This window comes from Etheostoma spectabile, chromosome 12 (assembly GCF_008692095.1).
Source record: "Etheostoma spectabile isolate EspeVRDwgs_2016 chromosome 12, UIUC_Espe_1.0, whole genome shotgun sequence".
Taxonomy (NCBI): Eukaryota; Metazoa; Chordata; class Actinopteri; order Perciformes; family Percidae; genus Etheostoma; species Etheostoma spectabile.
Window position 1 is genome coordinate 13835642 of NC_045744.1, and position 25966 is coordinate 13861607.

The 25966-nt window shown below is 38.8% G+C and overlaps 1 protein-coding gene across 1 annotated transcript in view; it reads left to right on the forward strand.

Annotated features, from left to right (window-relative positions):
* The first annotated feature begins 312 nt into the window (after positions 1 to 312).
* The window catches only part of LOC116699021 (collagen alpha-1(XI) chain-like), an 89629-nt gene continuing 63975 nt past the window's right edge, over positions 313 to 25966 (forward strand). Inside the window, 7 exon segments of the mRNA XM_032531386.1 lie at positions 313 to 649; positions 652 to 720; positions 6892 to 7056; positions 9972 to 10185; positions 11572 to 11734; positions 21702 to 21830; positions 25848 to 25934. Of these exon segments, the coding sequence (XP_032387277.1) occupies positions 607 to 649; positions 652 to 720; positions 6892 to 7056; positions 9972 to 10185; positions 11572 to 11734; positions 21702 to 21830; positions 25848 to 25934 (870 nt within the window). The 5' untranslated portion in view covers positions 313 to 606.

The window sequence follows — 25966 nt, forward strand, 5'->3', positions numbered from 1 at the left end:
ATTTATCTCCACCACTTAATTTGCATGTTGCAAAATTACCACTCTGCCCATTCACTTATTTTCTTTCGGGAAAGTTGGGGTAATGTCCTTTTATTTGCTGTATTTTCCTTTAAACCTTTGTACAAAAAATTGTGAGAAACGTGTTTAGGAACGCGTTTAGGATGTTTCCAGGATAACGCACCGGGTCCTGTAATTTGGTTGCACTGAGATGTAGTGATGCTCCGCTTGTTGCTGTTGCACAGGGGGCGGGTTCCGAGACAACTTTTCCGACTGGTGATTTGATGAACGGAGGATTTTCCAGTGTCGGTATCTTACAGTCGGTTCAGGTTCAATGTTGTGGAGTTTGTCCAGCCTCCTGACGGTGCGCAACGCTCAGGGAACAGAGTGGTTTCCCCTTTTTCCATGAAAGCCCTTCACCATCAGTCTGAGAGCTGGGCTTAAGGGGGCAGCGGATCTGAAGGGCCCAGACTGGTTGTGAGAGACATCCTTATACTTTCACATATGGCGCTGTAGTGTAAGCACCCTTTTGTGGATTGTGGAAGGGACCGAATTTGGAAGGGACCGAATTTGATCAAAACTCGCCCGTATTCTGTACAGGCGTTCGTCATGGAGATGGAAAGGTGGACCACCAGGTGGAAAACGAAAAGGTGGCTTGGGATTCAACGCTAATCGCTGTGGTCACGTTAAGTTTAATTCTACAAGCTGCCAATGTCAGAGCAGGTAAGACGCTACTCCACGCCGCAGTCACTGTGCCAACTCCTGTGCCAACTATTGTCCATCCTGTACAGCTTGAGAGCGTCCTATCTGGATGCTATCCATAGGTGATAGTGGACTTAGGGGCCAGCGATCAGCCATTTACTTTAGTTTAGTAGTCATAAATCAGTTTACAAACCTTTTTAGCTGCTGAGTAGACCTGTCGTTCTTAACCAACATAATCATACTTAGCCTACTACTACTGTGTGTGTGTGTGTGTGTGTGTGTGTGTGTGTGTGTTTATATTCAAGGCAATTTATCTTATGATGACTGAATTTGTTTATAGTTGTTTAAGTTTATTTTTGAGTGACACCAAACTGAACCCATACCACATGACTGCACACCTGCATCCAACTTTTAACGTTTGAACTTTTGAGGGCACGTTTGAAGGGGTCTAATGTGTCACCACAGTGGGCTTCTAAGATTGTTGATGCCTTTGAAGTTGTTACTTTTAAACGTTTCACTTTAACACTTTACATATAGGCTACCTACATAGTTTGTATGTGTCCACGTTCATGTTGTATTGTTTGTGGCACAAACCGACAGAGATGCTGCTCACTCTCTCTCTCTTAGTTCCCACTGAGTATCTAAGGTGTGGTCACCTAGCAGAGACTGACGGTGTTGATTGCGTCTTGACACAATAATCTGGTGGTCCACTTAAAAAGTGTGCCTAAAAATTACGTGAGCAATGGTAGCACCGGTGAGCATACTGCAATTTACATACACATACTTTTGGAAGCTAATGTTATCACAGAAGAAAGTAATATATATGTGTATTTGTGTTTGACCACTTGGCAGTAGCCTACTAGAAACCCGTAAGGTTTTACGCATAACTTTTACGCAGGACGTTTGGTGAAATAACTAGCCCACATATAAATTTTCCAAAAAATCAGTGAAGTAAGAGCCAAATAGTTAGGTGGAATTCACAAATTCATAAAACTGGCAAAACATTGTTGTTTTTTATTTTGTCTAATAAGCTGTCAGCTGCCTTGCTGTCAAAAGAGTTTTACTGTAATGTGTTTTGTGATAAGTATTCTGATACTTTATATAATACACTGGGCACAACGATGGAATTCTGGGAGTGAAATTCATATTCCGGCCTGAAGGATCTCCATCTTTCCATATTATTCAGGCTCCCACTAAGTCCAAGGGGGCGTTGATGGAAAAAAAAAAACATATGTGGGTCACATTAACTACTTCTTTATATTTCCTTTGTCTGTGAAGTCTGATGAACATCCATCCAGTACTGTGGCTTTCGTCGGGTTGAATTTCTGTGTCTATTTGAATATGTATTGTTTTTTAATATTTTTGGTTTTGACATGAAATCAGTTATTAAGCAACCTTTCAAAAATGCTTTCTTGTATCAGAGCCATAATACTGACAGAAAAGATATGACTTAATAAAAATGTTAATCAGAAGCTAATATATCATATTTGGTGATTTGTATTATATATTACATCCTGTCTAGACAGTTCCTGTCTTAAGGCCCACTTTGTTTTGAATCATTGATTTTACCGTACATATCCTATGATACATAAATCATTTAGCAGAACCAAATTTGCAGAGTGCCCCCCAAATGAAAAGATCATAAAAGCAAATACCACAGTGGCATGGCTTGCCCATTGCCCATCTTCCTTCACTCTGACTGATATTTAAACTAACCATAATTGCATGATGTGCTAGCAAACATTTACAGGCTTTCCAGTGTACTTTAATTGCTGCCTATTACTGCCAACTCACTGGAAGCCAGTGACACAAAAAAGACTTACAAGACATCCCAATATGTTGCTGCACAACCACAGAGACATTAAGTCAGAATGTCATGGATTGAAAAGTTAATCACATGTCTTAACCTAAACATTAAACTGTATGGCTTTGAAGAGATAGAGAGGGCTGGAAATTTTGACTATATAGCTGAACATGGTATTTAAATGTTGCTGCTAGAGAAATTGCTTTCATGATTTACCAGTTTTTTTCCTGTCACTACATGCTTCCGTGCCTCTGGAGAAATCCCACTTCTTTGTCATGTTAGCTTGTTAACATGGCAGATAGTATATCACAAGTCCCTGACAGCAGTCAGGAAGATGTGTCATTAAAAATCAGAGAGACTGAAAAAATATCCCTCAGACAAGACTGTGGCTAGTCTGAAGCTGCTTTGGTACCTTTAGCACGAGAGAACTGTCTTCTCTCTCTTGTGGTTTTCATCCTCATCATTAGAATAAGGGTTATTCCTTTCTAAGAAGAAGGTGGAAGAAGGGGAGTTTTTTTTCAGCATGTGTTGAGGATAAAGCATGCTAGCTCCAACAAAGCTGAAAAGCATTCAAAAAGCAATGCCTCATTCATTTAGGGTCTTTAATGGTTTTGGGATATTGCCTGTTTTTCAGGGCTTCTGTGAAGCGATGATTGTGGAAGGAGAGGGGCTGAAGAGTCGGGGGTGCGGGTAAGGGAGGGGGGGGGGTTCCTGCCAAATTCAGCACATCTGGAATATATGAGGCCTTGAGGTATGCAGTAATGCAGAAAGGCATTCTGAAACTCACAAAGAGACCTTTAGTACAAGATTTCTATTTTTTCCAAGAACCGGTAGCACTGTACTTGGGACAATATTCAGAAGAGCCACGGACTATTTTCTTTATGAGGCTTTTTGTGTGAGGTTTTAATCTTGGCGTTTGGTACCACGCATTTGTATTTTATTCTGTCTGTGTCCAAGTCAAAAATCTCAGAAATTGCTCTTTGTACAGTGTCAGTCATAAAGCCTTTGTTAATCCAACTCTCAATTGATATTAAAAGAAAAGACATCACTGATTTCCCAACACTGCAGCTTGGTTGATGGTTATACTCATACAATTTACAATTTAAATTGATGAACTGTGCCATCAGATGATCCAGACACGCATCAGCATAAATTACCCCAGTCCTTTCCATCACTTAAAGAGCAGATCTGCACAACTTCAAATGAGCTTAAATTTAAGACACAATCCCCAAGCATGTGGAATCAAGCAAGTTTGATTCACCATTCAAGCTGTTATTTTTCTGGTCACAGGAGAAGTAGCTACAGGGATGGGGCCTTCTCCGTTTAGTCTCGTGTATGTTTTAGTTGGGGGTATAGGGAGTGGTGCCAGTACCATAATGGGTTCAGCATGTGGACTTTTAGCTCCACCCATCAGACCCCCTCCTGGTCACTATAAGCGAACAGGAACTGCTTAATCAGCAGTTCCTGACTTCACGTGCCACATGACTTACAAAAACGGAAAATGTCAATAAATAAAATTCCCTTAGCTTTTACTAAAGATTGATGTTGAAATGTTTAGTTAAGAGGTACTATAGAAAAGTATGGTAAAAGTACAGACTAGGCAAGGCAAGGCAAGGCAGCTTTATTTGTATAGCACATTTCAGCAACAGGGCAATTCAAAGTGCTTTACACAAAATCAGTTAAACAGATAAAACACAAGTAAAACAGTTAAAAATCATAAGCATTAAAAACCAATAAAACACATGAATAGACAGTTAAAAACAAAATAGAAACATTAGGACACATAAAACACAAGAATAAAAGTTACAGTGCAGCATAAGAAATTTAAAGAAATGAGCATTCATTTAAAGAAAGGCAGCATCAAAAAGGAAGGTCTTCAGCCTTGATTTAAAAGAACTGAGAGTAGCAGCGGATCTACAGGTTTCTGGGAGTCTGGGAGACTAACACAGTTTAGGGTCTACATTTTGCTTTAAAAGAAAAAACATGGCGTTCTTCCATTGATGGGGCGTGGAGGGGTTTAATTGATTCATCTGTGTCTCTTGACCAAACTGTCTTTCTTTTTTTTCTGTTTCGTGCAGTAAATGGACTATTATAAGGTGGATGAGGAGATTTCCTGCAATGTGAATTTCAAAAAAGTCCGCTGTCTGATCCCTTGAATGATTTTTTCACAATGCTTGCAAGCTGGTATCAAACAAATAAATCTCAATTTTTTTCAAGGAAGGGAGATTTCACATTAAGCCTGTTATCTGACATTCCTTTAAGACCTTATCTTGCTAGTGAGTTTTTAACCTGAGCACTCATACAATGTTTATTATTGCTGGGCCTTTTGAAGAGGACTCATTGAAAAGACATAAGTCATGTGATGTCTGGTTGTGCTGGTTTCTGTTGCTGTGGTTTTTATAACAGTTAAACAAGTAGCATTTAATACTAAGGTTGCGCTGAGTTTTGTATGGAGTGGAAATGTACTATTAGTCATTTTATTTTCTGAGTTGGTCCTCTGTTAGCTTTTAAAATTCTCTTCTTAATTGGGTAAAAAATGTTTCAGGACAGTTTGTAGATCACATTTTTCTGTAGACCAATATATACTGCAGTACTGATGTGCAGCCTTAAAGTCTTTGTTTTCACCTATGTTAACAATACAATAGCACAATAGCGTATGTTAACAATACAATAGCACAGATATTACATGTGGTAAATCTCATTAAATTACAAGGCAGCAAATGTTACAACATGGATGGCTTAGAAAGTGTTTGATCTGTCATTTTGAGTTATTGTTATCATATTAATAGCAGTTTAGAGACCCCATACCAACAGAGATATGAAGTAATAAATCATAGTTTTATTAATGACTGCTTATTTAAAGGGAGATTTTTGAAAGAAGGAATAACACATAACACACAACATAGGCTATGTGTTAGCATTTGCTGTTATTCTGTTGCCTAGTTGTGAACTTTGGCCACAGTAGCTGGTGATTAGGAAAAGTTGCATAGTCTTGCTTTAAATATTTGGGTCTGAAATACATAAAACGTGCTTACCAACACTAGACTTATAATTGGCCAGGCAGATGCACATGTGTATTTTACAATGAATGGTGAAGTATTGACCTACTGTAACAACAACACTGTCACAGTCACAAAGCACAAGCCTAAATTAAACAATTTGTTCAAACTTTGAATTAACAGCCCCCTCTTACTGTATATTTCGAAGCGCACACAGAATCAGGCAGATATGCATTAAATCAGGAATAGTGTTGCGCTGTACTTCAACACTCCTGTTTATACACTAGCCTTAAAACACACCCTTTTTAGGCTTCTTAAATTCCACATAATTCCACTGTAACTAATTATGCGCCTCAGGGATTTGGAGAGAAAAACATTTACAGAATGGGACAGAGAAAGGCACTCAGAATAAAGAGTAAAAGTCTCAGGAAGGAAGGTAGAACTGGACTATTGCAGTAGAGAGAATAAATGTGAAACAGTGTTTATGACTGCACTGCACAGTAGTCTGAATCCTGAGCACCAGGTCCATTGATAGAAATTAGTCTAGTGCTAAGAAGCTTGTAAAGTTGCCCCCCTCTGCGCTCACTTTATTCCAAAGACCCGGTGATCAGCAGCAATGAGTTTTATCATCCCATAGATGCTGTGACTTTTGGCTGTGGATGTAATTGTGGAGGTGAGCAGGGGGCCAATTATGTCTGCTGAATGGTTACCAACATTTTTACTGCTCCTCTGACAAGGTAGCTCATAAACGAACAACTGGTCGGACTGACCGATTTGGCCAACAGTCAAGGGGTATAATAGGTGTAAATGTTGACTTATCATCAAAATGCCAGTTCTGATTGGATTTTGTGTTAACTGCTGTAATATGCTTAGTGTACTGTAAAATAACATGCAACTTTTACAACATCCATTATAATAAAAGCATGCACTTCTGTAATCTCATGTTGTATTTATAAATATTTGATTTTTGTATGTATTTAAAAACTTTATTAGATTTCTATTAAATTAAATTAGTTTACTTTTTATTGTAGCAGCATATGTTGTGAATTATACCTTTAGCAGTCACTATAATGTTCATTTTCTTTACACATGATGAAGTTAGCCTGTGTTTCCAGCAGACTGAGAATATACTTTGACATTTAAGAGTTTGAACAGTTTTCCAAGATGTACACTCTGAGATGCCTTTTTACATATACCTTTTAAAAGTTTAAAGACAAACAAAAATACAAGAAATTAAACTTTAATAAAGCTATTTCAGTGTCCCATGCAAATAAGGAACACTGACAATGCATTCCCAAAAAAGCTTATTGCTATTGCAAATGTAATGGAATGTTTCGCTGCCCAAGTATCATTGGGTAATAAAATCAATTCTTTGTTTTTTCTCCTCAGCTGAACCAGTAGATGTACTAAAGGCTCTAGACTTCCAGAGATCTCCTGAAGGAGTACAGAAAACAACAGGCTACTGCACAGTTCGAAGAGGATCCAAACCCGACATTGCTTACAGAGTGGGAAAACAGGCTCAGATCAGCGCTCCAACCAAACAGCTCTTCCCAGGTAACCTCACTCCCACATATCACATGCATTTACACTGAAGCTGAACCAAGCAACTTTGCCCAATCAGAAGAAAATGGATCTCACAAGAAAAGAAAACTCCATAATTAGTTTAGATGTAAGGAAACTGCCACAGAATTCACCAGATCATCTGAGTTTGTTACGATTTATGTCAAAGATATGAAAAGAGGCTAAAGTTGTAATGTTGGTGAGTGCAGCATTTTCTTGAGGGAGGGGAATGCCTGACATGTCAGTTGTTATACCCGCACTGTACATCTGGTAAGCAAGACCTATGGTTCTAAACCTTTTTCGAGTCACGACCCCTCAGAATAATGAGGTTGCTGTTCGTGACCCCCTGCAAACCGGTGTAAACCGCTGTTTCTACACACCTCCCCCCACTGATTTTGAGTGATTTTTGTGAAGGGTCTGATTAATACACATAAACATATAATGCTTTGCTTTAATGACAGTTAGGTTTTAGCAGCTAGCACATATCCTTGTCCAATGTGCTCCAGGCTCTGTGGATGTTTGATGCATTTGTTACTTTTTCTCTCCCCCTGACCCGGCTTCGGACCCTTTTCTTTGTTCCAGGACCTCCTGATTTACAAATGAAGCTCTGAATATAACACATGAAATGTACCAAACACACACAGTAATGTACAAACCACTCCACAGTCTAGAATATGTTATTTAATTTTTTTCTCCCCAACCATTTAACAACCCCCAAAAATGACCTTGCAACACTTTTAGGGGTCCTGTCCTCCAGATGACATCCACTAAACTAGACTACAGGGACATTTACACAATCTCATTGTAAACAAGCTACCTGACTTTTAAACATGACTAAATCTGCAGCAATGCCACTCTGTAAGGCTTTACTTAGGTACAGCAGTGATTTAACCTAAATGCTAACGTTGGCGCACTAACATGCTCAAGATGACAATGCTGTTAGGCAGGTGTAATGCTCACCATGTTTACCATTTTAAAAGACAATTTGAAATTTGAGTGGTAAAGATATTTCAGTCCAGACCAAAGTGGTGGATCAACTGACCGACAGATGGACAGTTTGACATTGCTATCCCTAGAGCTAGAAATGTTGTCTGTTGTGAAAATGAAACATGCTTTTGTTTACTGTCTTGAACAACTTATTGGCAAAATAGAAACATCTTTCCAATATTTAAATTTCACAATAACATATCAAAAAAGTATGACTAACTGTAATAAAAACACTCCACTACTAACAGCTGACTTCTACAATGCAGTTCAGACATTCAGCAGAAGATGGGGTGGAGTTTCAGTAGGCTCCAAGAGCCCATAGGGGATGAGAGTCACTCAGCACATGGTGTATTAAATGTCATGTAAACATATGATTCAAGTAAGGAGAGCAACACCAGATTTGTATTTGATATTTGGGGGGAACTCACTTGATACAGAAAACCAATGAGATGAATATTTCTTCTGATGTTTTGTGGACCGATCTTGTCAATAAAGTATTTGTCCTCACGTTTGATTGCTGGCAGACTCCAGTATACTGGGTTGGGCTGATGATATCATGCTGAGTGCGAATTGCCTGACTTTAAGTCTGCTGCCCGGCTGGTTGTGAGAAATAAAAGCCATATGTATTTCATTAGTAAAGAGTCCACTCAGAGAAACCAAAAAGTTATTTGACTGTAACAATTTGATTTGCTACTTTCTTACACTCATTGCTACTCATAAACTAACCTGAAAGTGGACAAGACCTCTGTCATTACTGATGGCTGTAGCTTGTAGAAAACCAATGAGCTGTTGAGAGATGTGCTATTTTTCCATATCCAATCTCGCCAGTTGCTTTTTTCTAGCTGAAATATGAAACAAGATGTTGCACAAATACAACAAAATATAATATATAACAATAATACATTCATAAATCAATTGAAGGCCTGTTAATTTTAATATTATTATTCCTGGAACAAAGTGTAGAACGAGCTCCCAACTGCTTACCTACTCAACACTAACTTGGCAACAAATGGTATAGGCATTTATTAGGTGAGTGCGATGAAATAAAAAGGTCCCGTTGTTTTTTTTTTTCTTCATTATTTGATGCAAAAATTTAAAAAAACGTAAAAATTTTTTAGGTATTGAACAATTTTGTTTTTTGGCATGTTCCACACCCCTTACACTTCATAACGGAAATGGGAAGCCCTCTAATAACCCTGCGAGGTTTTGGCCATGTCCAAGGTTTCCATGGAAACAAAGTTCAAAGTTTTCCCGTTTGAATAAATGGGCTTGTTATTGGACAGGATCCCCATTTTGGGCATTTGAACCCAGCCCTTATGGCTTGGAAAAATGTGACATTTGTTTGAATTAAGCCTTGTAAAATTTTTGTGGGTACACAACATTCTGAGTCCTTTTGGGATTGCCAAAGTTCCTTCAGCTTCCTCAATAAACACTGATCCAGGTCCACTTGTCGTGACATTGGGGTTTATGTGAGAAGAGAAAGTTAGAGAGCTAAAAAACTTGCCATTATTCAGTTTTGTCATTAGAATACAATTGCCCTTGTAATGACACCAGAAGAAGAGTAAATGACAGGAAATAAGGTGAAATGGAGTCTGCATTCCATTTCTAGCTTCATATTCACTGTACACTGAAACCTAACAGAGTGGCATCGATCTCATCTAATCTCAGCAAGATTTATTTTACTTTAAATGTCAAAATAATCCTTTAACATAAAAAAGTAAGATGGGCAATTAACCAACATCTATACAAGAACTTTTTACATAAAAAGGATGTGGTTATAATAGGAAGTTCCCATGTGAGTAATTGCATTAATCTAAAGCAGATTAATGCTGTAAAAAACGTGCATCTACTTTTTGTAACTAAGTATCTGTGGTCTTTGCTAACATACCAACCTACATGCCTGCTGCTTGTTCAACCTTTAGGAGGAGATTTCCCACAAGATTTCTCCATCCTGTTCACCATCAAGCCCAAGGCTGGCCTCCAGTCCTTCCTACTGTCCATTTACAACCAGCAAGGCATCCAGCAGCTCGGCGTAGAGGTGGGCCGTGCCCCCGTCTTCCTGTATGAGGACCAGCATGGCAAGCCTGCCCCGGAGGAGTACCCCCTGTTCCGCTCCATCAACATTGCTGACGGCAAGTAAGTGACTGACCGCTTCTCAAGAGGGCTTGTACATGTTGGCTCAGATGTGGGTGGTTGATTTTTATGTCCCCTGGATTTCTGCTTGTCTGTGTCCCATTTTCAGTGTTGAATATAAAAGCTCAAGTTTGTTGTGACGCTTGTATGATTGGCTCAAAAGCAAAGCAACACATTTTTAGGCTCATCTGGAGCAATTTATAGGTTATGCTTTACATATTTTCTCAAGCACTCAGAACATAGTTAACTTTTCTTGCTAAATAGCTCTGAGGATTTATTATCAACTTATGTTTGTTCAGTTATTAATACCATACGGAACAAGTTAGACAGTAATTGCAAATATATTGCTGGCAGCAATTTGATGACAGCCTTTTCTTTTCCAGATGATTTACAGCAGTTGTATACGGATATGCAATACTAAGCAGGATCTTCATAAATGGCATAGCTGCCCAATGAAGCTGATGCAAATCACTGTTAAAAGTTGCCATCAATCATTAGCACAAATGCCAACAGAAATATTTCCATCACTGGCTGTTTGTCTGCAATAGATTACATCATGAACAAAAACATTATAGTTTAAACATACAAAGTAAATCACATGCATTACATTAATTTAAAACATTGCTATTAATGTAACTTGCAGTAGTATGCCTCTTATAGCCTACATTTTGACACTTTCCAAATGTATACTAACAAAACTAGCTCTTTATTTCTGAAATGAACATGCAAAAGCAGTGATATATTAGATATATCAGCTATATCTGGTATATTGGTATTTTTCTGATTCTCTCTTTTTCTGATTCTCTCTGATAAAAAAAAATTAAGCTAACGATAGCTCCAGGAAAGTGTTGGATAGACACTGCATAGAGCAATATCACCATATCTAAATATTTCCCCAAATACTCAAAGATAGTCTGACATGTTGGAAAATACACTTAGGCTACTTATTTATGAGCCAAGAGTTAGATTTGAAAGTCGATACAAAGCTACAGCCACTAGGCAATTAGCTCAGCATAAAGTCTGGACGCAGAGTAAAACCGCTAACATGAGAGATATTGTGTTCATTAGTGACCTTTAGAGCTAATAGTAGACATATTTAGTTACTTTAGGACATAGCCAGGCTAGTTGTTTTCAGCTACTTCCTGTATTTATGTTAGGTTAAGCTAGGCTAATCAGCTGCCGGCAGTAGAGATATATATAAGATATAAGATAAGATATAAATAGTAAATAATAAGGGTATTGATCTTCTCATCTAACTCTTGACAAGAAAGTATTCCCAAAATGTCACATCATTTTCTTAAACCACATACTGGCAATTTTCTTTAAAAGTATAAGAAGTGCCATTCTGGTTGTATTTCTCACCTCATTCTTTGCTCCCTTGCTGCACAGATGGCATCGTGTAGCTATTAGCGTAGAGAAGAAGAGTGTCACTATCATCGTGGACTGTAAGAAGAAGGTGACCAGGTCCCTTGGCAGAAGCGACCAGGCCGTCATCAACACAGAAGGCATTACTGTCTTTGGCACCAGAATCTTGGATGAGGAAGTCTTTGAGGTAAGGGGACCAAAATGAACCCTTATTATCCTGGTTTAAGCTAGTTGTGTTGTGACGACCAATGTGTGAATGCGTTAAAAGGAATGAAAAATGCACTTATTTGCCTTTTCTGTCAAGAGTTAGGTAAGAAAATGGATGTCACAGTCAGATATGAAGGTGGTACCCATTGTTTCCTCTAAATGTCAACAAGAATGTGAATAAGTGAGTTTCCCAAAAATCTTTATCTATCCCTTAAATGCCCTCCTTGGTTGTATCAGTGCAGAGGACTTAAGTAAGATTTATGTCAATAGCTAAATTATTGTTTATTGTTATCATCTTGAAAAGATAACAATATAATATAATTAACCTGTGTGGTAAGAGTCTGCCTCAAGATGTCTTCATCATCTTCACAGGAGTGTCCTTCACAAATATAATGCAGACATTCACCACTAGATTGATTTGATTATGTTTTAAGGGAGTTTGGAAAGCTCACCTAGATGCAAGATAACTTGCACAGTCTGTTCACAATGCTTTTTGTTCTCTCAACACTGGTTTGGATTTGTCTGAATAGTTGACTTATTAAAAGAATGATTGAGGTATTATAGAATTTAATTGTTCATATTGGGCAGTGTGTTGTTTAAAATGCATGGATTTTGCCAATATTTGGGAGAGGATGTTTTGTATTATTTTCTCAATAGCTCTGACTATCATAGCTCAGAATCAGAATTAGTGTATGGTTCCTGAGCTGGCAACTATGCAATGCAGGCCTTACCAGGTTTAGCACAGGTAGCTGTGAGCTGAGTGGAAAATGTGAGCGGAATGCTTGCTCTAAAGACAATAGCCTCTCTTTGATGTCTGCATGTGGAATGCTTGCTAAGTAGAACAGCCTGCAAAATGTTTGCCTCCAGGTCAGAGATGACGTTTCACAGAGGAGCCACTAGAAAATGGGATCCTACTCTTCTTCAGTGAAACGTTTTTGGCAAGCAGATCACATTGCTTGATATGGCTGTTCTACGTACAAACAAGTTTAAGCCATGATAAGAAGGGTCAATTTACAGCAATATTTTATACATTTGACATGTATTATATTATTAAAGTACAATGGGCACAACTATAATAAATTGCTGAGTGAAACCCACAGTCAGTGATTAGAGTTGGGATTGTAGTTAAGGTAATTGAGAGTTAAGTGGAGAGGCTAAAAGTAGCATAGTACTTTCACCAAGCCTTTTCTATTGTAAATGCTGATTTAAGACCGTCCATTTTGCGTTTGTGAGATTCTTGTTTGAACATATATTACATTTAATTGTGTTGAATTACAGAGTAATGTGTTTTGTTTACTTTTTTAAAACCTGAAGAAGAAAAAATATTTCCTTTTGTTTTCAGAGTCTAGGTTTTTTTGCTATTTGCTATTGTGTGATACTCAAAATTGTGGTGGCCTAGCTAGAAATACAGCCATATCTTAAACTGTAATTCTCTTCACTTCAAGATTGATAACCCTAGATTTGGGTTTTGCCATCTGGCTAGTTGTTGACACACTGCACTGCTAATAATGTCAATAAATCTAACTAGTGACACAGGTTTAGGCTATTTACTATCTATTCTATACATAATAAAAACGCAATTTGTAAAGTAGATGTAAACCATGTGTTTGGGTTGACTTTGTTGCATATGGGATTATACTTTAGCATCCATTCTACAGCTGTTATATGTTTACTACAATGAGCACATTGGAGGCTGTGGAAACTTTTGGAACTCTGCTGGCTGCCCTTTCTTCTGTAGATAAAGACCATGTGAAAATTTGAAACGTCTCCACAATTAGTGTATTGAGTCCAATTCTTCCGAGGTCATAAAGTATTTATGTTTAAATCCTATGTAGCTTCTAGATACGCGCGACATTATGGATTAATTAACTGTGATTCTAAGAATTCCTATCCAGCTTCATTGTTTGGATGTTAGGTAGGGATGTCCCAATCAGCTTTTTTGTTGATATCCCAATCCGGAACTTGTAGGCCTATTTGCTCAGGTAATAGAGCCGCACACCCTTTTATTGTTTACATAAATAACTAAGTAAACACAGAAACTAAAATATGTTTTACATTTGACTTAGTGCAGCAAACATGTCTTTTCTCTCAACCAAAGAATAAACAGGACCAAGTTTCCCACTGGACAATGAAAACTAAACTTAGTGACGCTGCTTACGTTTAATAGTCAATCTTTTATTTTCGTCCCGTGTTTACCTGTAGCCAGGGAATACAAGGCTGAAGCGTGCATTCCTGGTGGAATCAGGGAAGAAGTGTAGCTAATTGGAGTGATTCGCTTTGGGTGAGTAAAGACAGACTTTTTACATTGTTGCCTAGGGCTGGCAAGCTACAGTGGTGAGTGGCCGCGTCCATCTTGGTTAGAAAGTGCCGGAAAGCAGGCAGTCCAAATTTGTGTTTGTGGCGCAGGCTTGTGTGATTAAAGCGATACTGTGGACCGGGACATCTCTAATATTAAGTAATAAAGCTCTGCTGTGTATTGTATAACGACATACAACGTGTCACTTTAGAGGTTTTTGTAGGTGTGTTCTTTAACGATGGAGAGAGCCAGGCTGTTTACCCCTGCTTCCAGTTTTTTTGCTAAGCTAAGCTAACCAAATCCTGACTTTAAGCGATGTCACATGTTTTTAAGGCTACAACATTTGTTGTCACACACAGCAAACATCTCCTCACTATCCGGTAGCTGCCTGTCCCCAGAACACACGCAGAAAAACGGGGTCTCTGTACACAGCCCTGGGTCTACAAACGGCAACAAAAACAAACTGTGCCCACCTGCATGACCAAACATAATAAACAGTGTTCCAGCGTTCCAGCCAATAACCAACAAGAAGGATTTGGGGGTGGGGTTGGGGGGGGGTTAGTGTGCTTAAGCACTGAAGGGAGGGAGAGGGGACAGGAACAAGAAGTAACATCACCCAACATTGCTTAGAGCACCTTTAAAACAAAGACATGTTTTACATTACATGTCATTTAGCTGACACTTTTATCCAATTAATTTAGCATTCATATTTATCATTTCCCAGAGGATTGCTCCCAATGGTTTAGTTTATCCCTTTGTCAGGTCAAAAATTTTCCTTGACCAAAACTTTGCTTCATTATATAACATATATTTTGATTTCCATAACACTTTATACATTTTCTGTGGTTATTCGAGATGCATAGGGCAAATCCTAATGTGTTTTATGATCATCGGACATGCTCTCATGTATCCCACTGTAGCAATAGGAAAATATGGAAGCCCATTCCTTAAAAAAAAAAAAACCTGACCATTTCCAGCCCTAACTTAAGCATTAAAGACATCTACTTTATATAGCATACTCATCTCAAGTCTCTTACCTAAAGTTATCATGGTTATCATGGCTTGTCTCTCATCTCATGATCTAAAGAATTAGAGATTTACTGTGAGAACATATCTAAATCCTACCAGATTAAGAAATTGTGGCTAGCCAAGCTTGAACTTTGAAGCCATTTCTTAGTGTAATTGCTGAGCTTGGCTGTGACGATTCTAAATAAAAATGCTTTTGAGCTGTGCGCACATGGCTACCTTACGGCAGTAGATTGCATAAGCAGGTGTCAAGGTTGGAAGCACAGGGGAGAGTGAAGGCTTGGGGAAAATATGATCAGTGTGTACTTAGTCTTGGCTCAGATTCACAGCTGTTCAAAAGATATGCTCACTAACCGGGCCTCCAAATGCCTTTTTTCCCCCTTTCTTCTGCTTTTTCTTCTTTAAAGTAAAAGCTGCATGGTATTTGAATCATCTCTCATTTTATGCAAATCCATTCTTCAGACTTGATAGGATAGGGTGGGATTCTTAGCCTGTGCCATATGTCCGTGTGTGTGTGTGTGTGTGTGTGGAGGTGAAGATAGTTTGTTTATATGTCTGTCATTGCTGCATAGTAGATTGTTCCCAAATGCTGTCCCTCAAGCAGGACAGTCTTTGGCAGTGGCATCTAACAAGGCTCTGATGGGCTTTAAGCCTTTAAAGTGAATCATTGTTTATGGTTCAGTTGGCAGGAAGAGAAACGGTCTGACTGTTTCTCATCTGCCTCAGTCCCTTTCAACCTCCAGTATTCGTCACAAAATGACAAAATGTTTTGGTTAGGTTGGGTAATAGGAATATAGTAATTAATTTATATTTGAATGAGTGTTACTGAAAAAGGTCATCAGTCACTGATATTTTCAACATGTGTATCTGACCTCCTTGTGCTGTAACCCTCACTAACTGGTCCCAGCACAGCCAGGAAATAATGGACCCAAGGTGCTTCTGAAAAACCTTTTCTGATGGAAATGAGCAAAGCGAGGAAAAAAAAAAACTGAGGGAGAGAGGTGACGGCAGAAGGGCAGGCAGACAAGCAAGCAGATGGTTCAAACAGTTCAACAGTTTTTTGAGCTACTGGCAGCTGAAGTGTTTTAATATTCGAAAGGTGCAAGACATTATGCCTCCAGTGCTTGAAAAGAAACTTTATCCTTGAAATGACCACAACGGCTGGGAGGAATCAGTAGAGAATTATACATTTTCCTCTTCTCTGCTGCTTGGTTAATTGTTGTTGTTGTACAGTTTTGAAATTCCATCTGTCTATTTGTTCTCTTGAGATGTGCTCACCTCCTGGAGAGTGTAAAAGTAGAATTTTAAGATGATAAAATACAGAAGTGGATTATGGCAACAAGAGGTACTGCACATTTGCACGATATGCATTTTAAAAGCAGAAACATCGGCCAGAGACCTTTTGATTTAAGCAGCTGTATTCTGCATTGCCTCTGAGCTAGCCACATCTGGCTGATAATGGTTCAGTGTGGCAGGCTGGTTACAGTGACACCAGTAGAGGTTTCGTTTGAAATATTTCTTTGATACTGTAGAAAGTAGTTCCAGAGAAAGGTTTTTTTCTAGCGGTGTTACGAGATCTCGTCCCCATGAGATCTCGCAAGATTAAACGTGATGAGATTTTTCGTTGAGTTAAAAAGTATCTCCCATTATCAGTAGACAAGTGCAGATCAGCAGCGTTGAAATTAGCATAGAAAATCCCCCGCCCATTCTATTTTAAATGTGCTCGGCCCTCTAACGGGCTTCTTTTTCTTTATTTCACTAACTACTGTACAATGAAACATTCAAGTTCATTCAAAACAACTGGTCTCAAATAGTGCCAGAAAACTTATTTATGTTTTATTTTTACCCAGATAAAATCCTGGTGCCATTTAGGGATGCTGTTAAATAGTAGAAAGTTGAAAATCGATCACTCGAAACGTGTAATTTGTGATCACAGCACCCTTTTTCATTTGTGTTTTAGTGGGTCAGAGTGCAGTTGCTGGCATATTTCCAAGTGTGTGTTCCAGGTGCATTATTTTCCCCTAGCTGACCTGCTGCACCTGGCCACAGACAACCTTTCAACCACCTAATTACATACTTAAATGTTGTTCTGTAGGCATTAGTGAAAACTATGTATCATTTTTAAATAGTGTAGAGTAGGGCTGCAAAGTAAGATTATTAATTAATCTGTTTATTACTTTCTCAACTAATTGTTTTAGTATAGTCCTAAGCCCAAGATACAGAGTCCAGAAAATAAACAGTTGCATAATACTTTTTTCCAATTTATTAATCTACTTATTGTCTTATTTGGCCACATCCAAGTTTAAGATATTGAATTCACAGATTGTCCTAATTTTAATGTGCGTTTATGTACACTTTAGGTACAAGCACAGCTATGGGAATTTATTTAGGGGACTGCAGATATGTCTCCGAAATTTGTACCAAATGTAAAACTATTGCTGCATTTTATAAGCCTCTCAGGCAGCACTTTGTCACAGGATTTGTACTGCTTTAAGTCATACATGGTTGAAGGGACATGTGTATAAACCATTAGACTACCATTAAAGTAGCATGGGTGGTTTTAGGTTTTGCCAACCCCAGCTAAAGAGACAGGATTTGAGTGCAGTTTGAGAAGATGGTCTGCCTTTAAGGTCCTAGGGGAGAAAAAGCCAACATTGAGTTTGGTATACCTCCAGAAACTACTCTCTAATGTTGATAAAGTTTATAAATCTAGTACAGTCTCATAATTGTGGCGTCAAACATAAACTACATCTTTGTTTATGGCTTCAAATTAGTCTAAGAAATGAAATGCAAATGGGAAAACCCTCATGCCTCCTGTCATGTCTGATCTTCCGCCAGAGAGCTATCTGCATCTAATCAAAGTTGTGCCTTGATTTTTTAGGTCAATCATGTGCTTTATGAGTAGGGATGGGCATCGTTAATTTTAATTTATATTGATACCATTTTCAAGACTGCTTAACCATCCAAGTTTTTATCGATACCCTTATTGATACTTTTCTATTATTTGGTGGAAAGACAAGACGACAAATTCTTAATCTTATCTTAACTATTAATGCTTTTAATGCAGTCTGTGACTGTTTGATTGCTTCTGTCTCTGTAGCTGATTAAGCGGCCCACAGAGCGTGCTCTCTGTAGCCAATACAACTGTGTTTTCAATGATTTGCGGTGGGTAGGCTGGTCTTTACCTATGGTCTTGGTACGCACACACATAATTTTTCCAGTATGCACACGTATCTATTTTTACACATAACGTTATATGATCCACCAGTCTCAATAGCAGTATCGATAAGCTCACACACACACACACACACACAAACACACCTCTTTCCTTCTGAGTGGCATTCAGAAGCTCCTTTGTGACGTCCTATTAACAATATAATGCCAAGGACAGATTTCATGGTCTGCCGAGGGCTTGTAATACCGCTCACTGTTAGGCAATCATCCATCTGCCAGTTATTTTCCTTTAATTACTTGTGTTCCTTGTGGGTGTGGGCTGTGTATTGGGAGGAATACTCTTCACAGCCAAGGTCACCTAGCCCAGGGAGAAGCCAGTGGTGTGTGTTTGCTGTTTTACATTTCTTAGCTTAAAATCAGATGTGAAATGTGTATGCTTGAGGAAAAACTAGCGGTGTCTATTTCCAATACAAAAAAGCAGTCATTCTCTGAAAATTGGATTCAAGGATGACTCAAGTCTCTTCTCTTGTCTTTGATCAGTCAGTGTCATCCTTTGTGCTTTTATGTATTATGCTTTTTTCCAAATAGTTGTCATAACAGTGTGTGATGAAGGCTAACATGTGTTTGAGGGGCGTTGTATTTACACCCACATGCAAATTCTTACCAAACGCATTAATTGATTGATTGTAGTGTAGCCTAGACGGATGATTTGTTCCATTGTGTCTGTGCCAGCTCTGAGCAGAGCCAGGGCATTGCTGTATATCGTTCCTGGAACCTCAACTCTCATGCCAAAGAGGTGTGTAAGACAAGCCAGACAGTAACATTAACAAAATCACTGAGATGCAGACAAAGGAGACACACAGGGTAAAAGAAGAGAGGGGGAACGGCGAGGGAGAAGCCAATCAGGGAGTATGGGAGTCATTGAATCACTGACTGGCTTTATAAATGGACCAAGTGTGTGTGGTCCCTTGACAAACCCCGTATGACGTTTTTGGACTCTTCTTCAGATCCTCACCACATATTTGTTTACTTGTTGTAATAAATACATTCTTGATATGTACATTTTTATTTTCTTTCTAAATATACATATCAGGATGACGTAGACATGAAGATGCAGACAGAGATCTTGCCAAATGCAATGTGTCTGTTTTTAACTGTCTTCTCTGTTTCTGGCTTTGACTTTGGATCCATCTGGGGATTAACAAGGGCAGTATGCTGAATGTCATTAATTTGAGATTGAAATAGGAGGTTAAAAGGTGCAGGGTGGACTCTTGTGAGCAGGGTTTCTTTTTTTTCTTCTCACTGAGTGTAGGTTCAATAGGCGCACACACACAATTAACCACAATCAGTTACACACATTCACACCTGGAAGCTGCTCGGTACAATCATAGTTTGATCTCTTGGCCATAGTTGGGTATGGAAAGTCTTGAGGGATGAGAGCTGTTTACACTCTTCTCACCCAAATTTATTACTGTAGTCTGGGGATGAAACTGACGAACTTTAGATTTTTCAATTACGTGTCTGTGGATGTGAAGGAAGACCAACTATTTCAATTCAATGTATGGTACTCCTTTGTCTTTTAGAAATATTGTGCATTTTTTCTAATTCAAATTTCTGAAATTCTTCTGGATAGCTTCCAGGTACAAACATGACACAGAAATGGGTTGACATGTGCAGATCATTAATGTGTTACTGTTACTCAAGACACATGCATTAGTCCAAGGGGTGGGACTCTTCCCTGGTCTCACCACTTTTCGATTAACAATTCAAATCAATTCAACATACCAATGCATCACGATGCGTCAACCCGTCAATATTCTTATGTATTGACACATGGTTTTTTAATCAACAAATTCAAGCTGTCAGACATGAACTCCCCTTTTTATTGTATCGGTGCCTAAAAAAGACACTTCCTGAATATAGCGGAGTTTGAAGCAGCAACCAGAAAATCAACAAGTAACATCAGTAGGCAATAATGGGTTGTGGTCTGTCACTGCAGCGATGCAGAATCGTTGAGGTCCGCATCTTGAGGCATTGATGCAATGATTCATTTCAACACCTCTTATTAGTCCATATTTAATTTTTTTTTTTACATCTTTTGGTTGTTGTTTGGGTTGTTAATACCCTGGTGAGACATACTGGTCACGTATGATGGAAGCACAGGGCGGTGAATACATAATGTGTTCCAGACGTCTAAGCTTGTACAGATGTGGCCTTCTGTAATTTAATGCAATCTGCATGTATGTGCTTCCTCTTTAAGGGCCACCCTGATTGCAGTCTTCTTTCACCTTTACACAACATTTAGGTTATTTTCCTTATTTATTTGTTCTTTTTGTTGCTTACTCCAGGTGGATTCAGAAGAAAGGTTAGCTGAGGTGCCCCCTGTGGATGGGTATATATAACATTCTCTACATCAGTGGCATAGCAGTTTCTGGTTTAAAAAAAATCCTTAGGAGATAATCATGGAAAAAAGGGCCTTTGGTTGATGGAAGGGTTGGGAGCGGGGATCTAATTTCCTTTGCCAAAAGCTCATGAAAAACAGACGGCCTCAGATAAGTACAGACCTAGGTTATTTATCTGTGGTGTAAGGGGACTTGCCGTCCCAATGGCTGAGTGGGGGGACTTTACAATAGTTCTTTTGAAAATCTTACAGACTCCCTTAAAGCCTTGATTTATTCCATAAAGATATATGTAATTAATAGTCAAGAGACTAATGCCTTCGGTACTAGACAGCATCTGCCTTGTTGTATTATTGTCACATTTTGTTATCACCACATTGGTGCAAAGCTGAGGCAATCAAGCAAGAAGGAATAGGTTTAAACTTCATCGACATGGTTTGTATTTGTATTAATGAAAGAAAAAGGAAATGGACAGTGTAAGTGGTCTCTGGTGCAATTTTGGTTCAGGCTTCAGGAAAGACCTGTTCATTTTCTGAACACACAATGTTTTCTGATTGGCAGTTGGAGCATTTCCAAGGCTTGGATGGGCATGAAATTCAAGTTGAATTTTGAGCACAATAAATTAACAACTGTCAGAAAATACCTGCTTCTTTGAGTAAAAGGTTTAAAAGCAAACCCTGTGAACAGTACATACAATTGCAAGTAGAGTGGTCAACTACAATGTACAATGAGCATTTCCAGTCATATCACAGTTCTTGTTGGCTACAGCTCTTATTCGTGGCTCTGGCTGGCGTCTTCTCCTCAATATCTGGCTAAGGCTCCTCCGTATTGTAATATTTGGAGCCATTATCCAAACCACACTGGAAACTAAGCTGAAATAAATAAAATTGATGGCCATAACATAAACATATACTGCAGTAGTTTTATGTGAGAGACACGACACTGAGGATGAGAAAACTCTGACATGGGAATTTACAGTTGGGAAAGCCTATGGAATTTGTTGACATGGCTTCTGCTGACATGCTGCTTTTTTTCTTTTTCTCTTCTTCCAGGGTGACATCCAGCAATTGCTGATAGTGGCAGACCCCAGGGCAGCCTATGACTACTGTGAACACTACAGCCCTGACTGTGAAACCCCCAACCACCAGGACACCCCCCAGGCTCAGCAACCTGAGGACGAGGTCAGTATTTGGAGGGGGGAAAAAGGCAGGCTGGGCAAAATGGATTTAGGAGAAGAGATCGGTGGGGGAGTAGTTGTCTAGAGGGAGGTAAGGAGGAAAAGAGAGTTGGGAGAGAGGAGGGGGATGTAGGGAGGGAGGAATAGTTATAGCGAAGAAAGGAAGGAGGAAATGGGAGAAAAAATGGGAGCTGGAGTTTGAGAATTAGTAAGGATGATAAGAGGAATTTTGAAAGAGGCCTTCAAACGTGGGTGCTGTTAGTAAAGTTAGAGAATAAAGATCAGTGGGAGGTTTGAAAGGAGAAAAAATTAAGTAGATCAAATTTAAAGATGGGGTGGCTTAAAGTTAATTAAATTTGAATTATCTTAACTGTTAGTGAAAGGAGCCAAAAACTACAATGTTACTACATGTACATCTTTGCTGAGTGTTACATTATTTAATTGAATTCATCCATCAAATCACAGAGGTTGCATTTTGCTAGAGTGCCCAGAGTATTTCTGTGCCACTCTTTGAGTCTGTTGCTCTGAACAATCAAACTCTAGATTCCAACAGTGCTCCAAATTTACTTACGGTCCAGATTGGGCCAGAGTGTGCTCTAGCATTCGGGGTGACTATTTACAAAAGCATCCTTAGCTTTAAGCCTGTAGGTGGCCCTTTCCCATAGCAACACTCCACTTAAATTCTATGGCCGTTGTTGGGAAGAGATGCGCTGTCAACATTTGTGGTGAGCTACTTGCTGGAGAACGTCGTAGCCCTGTATGCTTTACAAACATTGATGTATAACACACTTTTATGTTACAAATTCAGAGAAATGCGGACCAAAATGCAAATACGGTAAGCTGTGGATTGTTTGATGATTTAATTTCCAACACAAAAATATGCAAAACAAAAGTAGTCCTGGATACAGCAGGCAAAAAGTGATCAGAATGAAGATTTAAGTCAAAACAGGAATCACAGGAACCAAGAAAACTGAGACTACACGGGAAGACTCACACACGTCCAACCCAAACAGAAAAACAATGATCTTACAACAGACAAAGAAAACCAAAAGACTACATACAAGAAGAAACAAGGAAACAAGAGACAGGTGACACTAGGCTAAGGAACAAGTGAAACACATCAGGGTGGGGCAGACAATATCAGCTTGTGACCACTTCCACAGCCCCTTGAGAACGCTAATGTAGGGGGCACTATCACTGACAGAGAAGTAAATAAAACCTGATTTTCTTCTTTTTAAACACTTTCTACTAACCGGATAAATGCACGAGTGAAAGCAAACACTATATTTACAATTTTTTTTATTTTTTCGTTGTTTCAAAATTAAACTTAAGTTTGACTTTAAAAAGAGGTTTGGGATGGTTTGGGGGATGATAAAAGTACGAACTGTATTCTTTAAGGCACAGAAGGAATGATTCTGGGTTGGATTGTCAGCCTACTGCTTATTTAAAATACACCAGTTAAACACATCAACCCAACTCCCCCAATTTTTCCCTAAACACTCCTGTAACATAAACAATGGTCTATGACTGAACAGTCTGCCAGAAATGCACAAAAAAAACGTTCTCTGCAAGTCATGTGATATTATAACATTTTTACAAACATTCCTCCAGACAAAAGTACTTTGACAGAGACAGACTTGTATGAGTTTCTATGTCAACTCTATGTCTCTTTCTTTAGTCTGTGTTTTACTGGTGGAAACTGACATATGCTGACATATCAAAATACATTGTTGAGTTTGAGCTCATATTCTCAAATTGAAATTTAATTGCCACTGGCTCCAAAGCATCATTTGTTGCAGCCTCTTTAGCCAGATATCTTAGTTGAAATACAATGTTTAGTGTCAGGGCCTCATTTTTTTTCTTTTTCATCTTCATTTTTTTGTTATTTTGCTAGTTCATTCCTTTTTGTCGGCTGACATTTTCCTTCAGTATTTCACTAAATAACTGATGAGCTCACACTGGAAACTTTTCCTTTTTCCCTGCCACGGAGTCTGAGCCCACTTTGGAGTGGCCCCGTGATTTATATCACTAACGAGTTCTGCAGGCTCTGCCCAGACTCCCAGGGAAATTTAAGCTTTTCCTTCCCCAGCTAGACTCCCAGTACCTGGAAAAGTAGACTTTAGATCCCTGGTTCAAGAAAAAAATCAGGAGCCGGTCCTCTATTTGAAAATATTGGCTGTACAGTGAGAATCGTGTCCTGGAAAATATTGCTTTATCATCACGTTACTCTTCAGCGCCAAGACAAGGAGCCTGTCAATTCTAAATAGACAAAAGGAGCAGTTTGGTTTGAAGAACATTGTAAATCTGTTTTTTTTATTGTTGGTTTCTGTACAGTTATAATAGGAATGTTTTTCCTACATTCCACGTCAGTAATTTAAAGAATTCATTTTCTCTTGCACAACTGACAAATATTTTGTTTCACAGCTCACCAGTTTGTGTACGTAGCTTTGGTTTTAGCCTCTTATGATGCTCCTTGACCTGAGGCACTCCGCTCTTTCAGTCGTCAGCCACATGTCTGCAGCTGGGTTAAGATAAGAGGAGGGAGGGATGCAGGAGGAGGAAGGGGGAGCTTTTTAAGAACCCACTTTATTATTTATGCATTTCATCCAAGGCTGTGTTGAAGGACTTCAGCTCAGCCAAGCACTTCAACACCATAAATCTTTACAAATTCTTCCTTCATTCTCTATGTTTCTCCCTGACCCTCTCCTTGTCTCTTCAGTCAGTCTAGTTGGTCTGGCCAAGGCTACTCTCTTGTGTGACCTCTCTCTCTCTCTCTCTCTTGGCCACTGAACGGAGGCCAGGCCAACACTGCAGAAGGCCGTGGATCTTGTATTATTTTTATGAGCTTAGCAGTTGTCCAGGGACTAATATTTACTCCTGCGCTGATAGAGCGATGCAAATCAGTTAACTTAATCTACCTCAATCTTTTTCACAGTGTTTACAGAACTATGAGACGAGGAATCTTAAGTTTTTACTTTTTTAAGGGCTAAAATGACTAAATTACATTATATTATATTTTTTTGCAGGCAGTGTGCCAAGAAATAGCCATCAACATAAGGGATTTAAAGGAACAGTTTGACATTTTGGGAGTACACTTATTTGATTCTTTGCCAATGAACACTTTGGACCCATGAGATGATTAGCCTAGCTTAGCACAAAGACGGGAAAGAGGAGGGAATAGCTTGCTGGTTTGGCAGGTTATTTGTCTGCTAAGTATGCTAAATTAAGCTGAGCTAACTGTATTCTGGCTCCATTTTCATAATTAACGGCCGGATATGCATTGATCTTCTCATCCAACTCTTGTGAAAAAAGTGAATAGCCGTATTTTCCCAAATATCAAACTGTTATTTTAAAGTAACAAGGAAGCCACTTCAGGTCTAAATAATTCTCAAATGTAAATATGGTCGGAACACACATGTTTTTGCAGATACTAGTTTAACAGTGGTTTTACCCCCTGCTACTGTATTCTGTATGTTCCCTATATTTAACCAACATGCGGTAAGTCAGGACAGTTTCTGGTTTCTTAATGGTCTCCTTAATGAAACCCTGGAGCCATTGTTGGCATACAGAATTAAAGTAGAGACAGATAAGTTTTCATTGGCATCACTTTTACCCTCTAACATCCTGTTGGAAGCAAACAAAAATCTCAATTGCTGTTTGCTTGGTTACAGACATGAACCTTTCAATAGGGTCATGGGACGTTCGAGGGGAGGGGGGGTTTGGGGTTTGATTGGGGAGGGAAGCAAGGATTGTTGCTGTCCATATGCAAAAATCTTACGTTTTCCAATATTAATATATTTGTTGTACTACATTTGAACATGCTATTTACAAAATAGCATGATTACAACATAATATATTGATAATTTAATGGTTTAAACATTTTTTTAAACTGTTGTTAAAAAAATGATAATCTCTTACATGCCATGTAAATAATGTGCAACATGTCTCTGAGATGTTGTGCTGCCTTATTTACATGATTGCCCTAATGAATTGATTGCCCCCCATCCTTTTTTCCTTACAGTACACTAACTATGAATATGGTGAATATGGTGACTACAATGAAGAGTTAATCACTGACGCTCCCCCAACGGAAGGAGCCAAGACTGAGGTAACACTTACAGTCATATTTATATGGCTGAA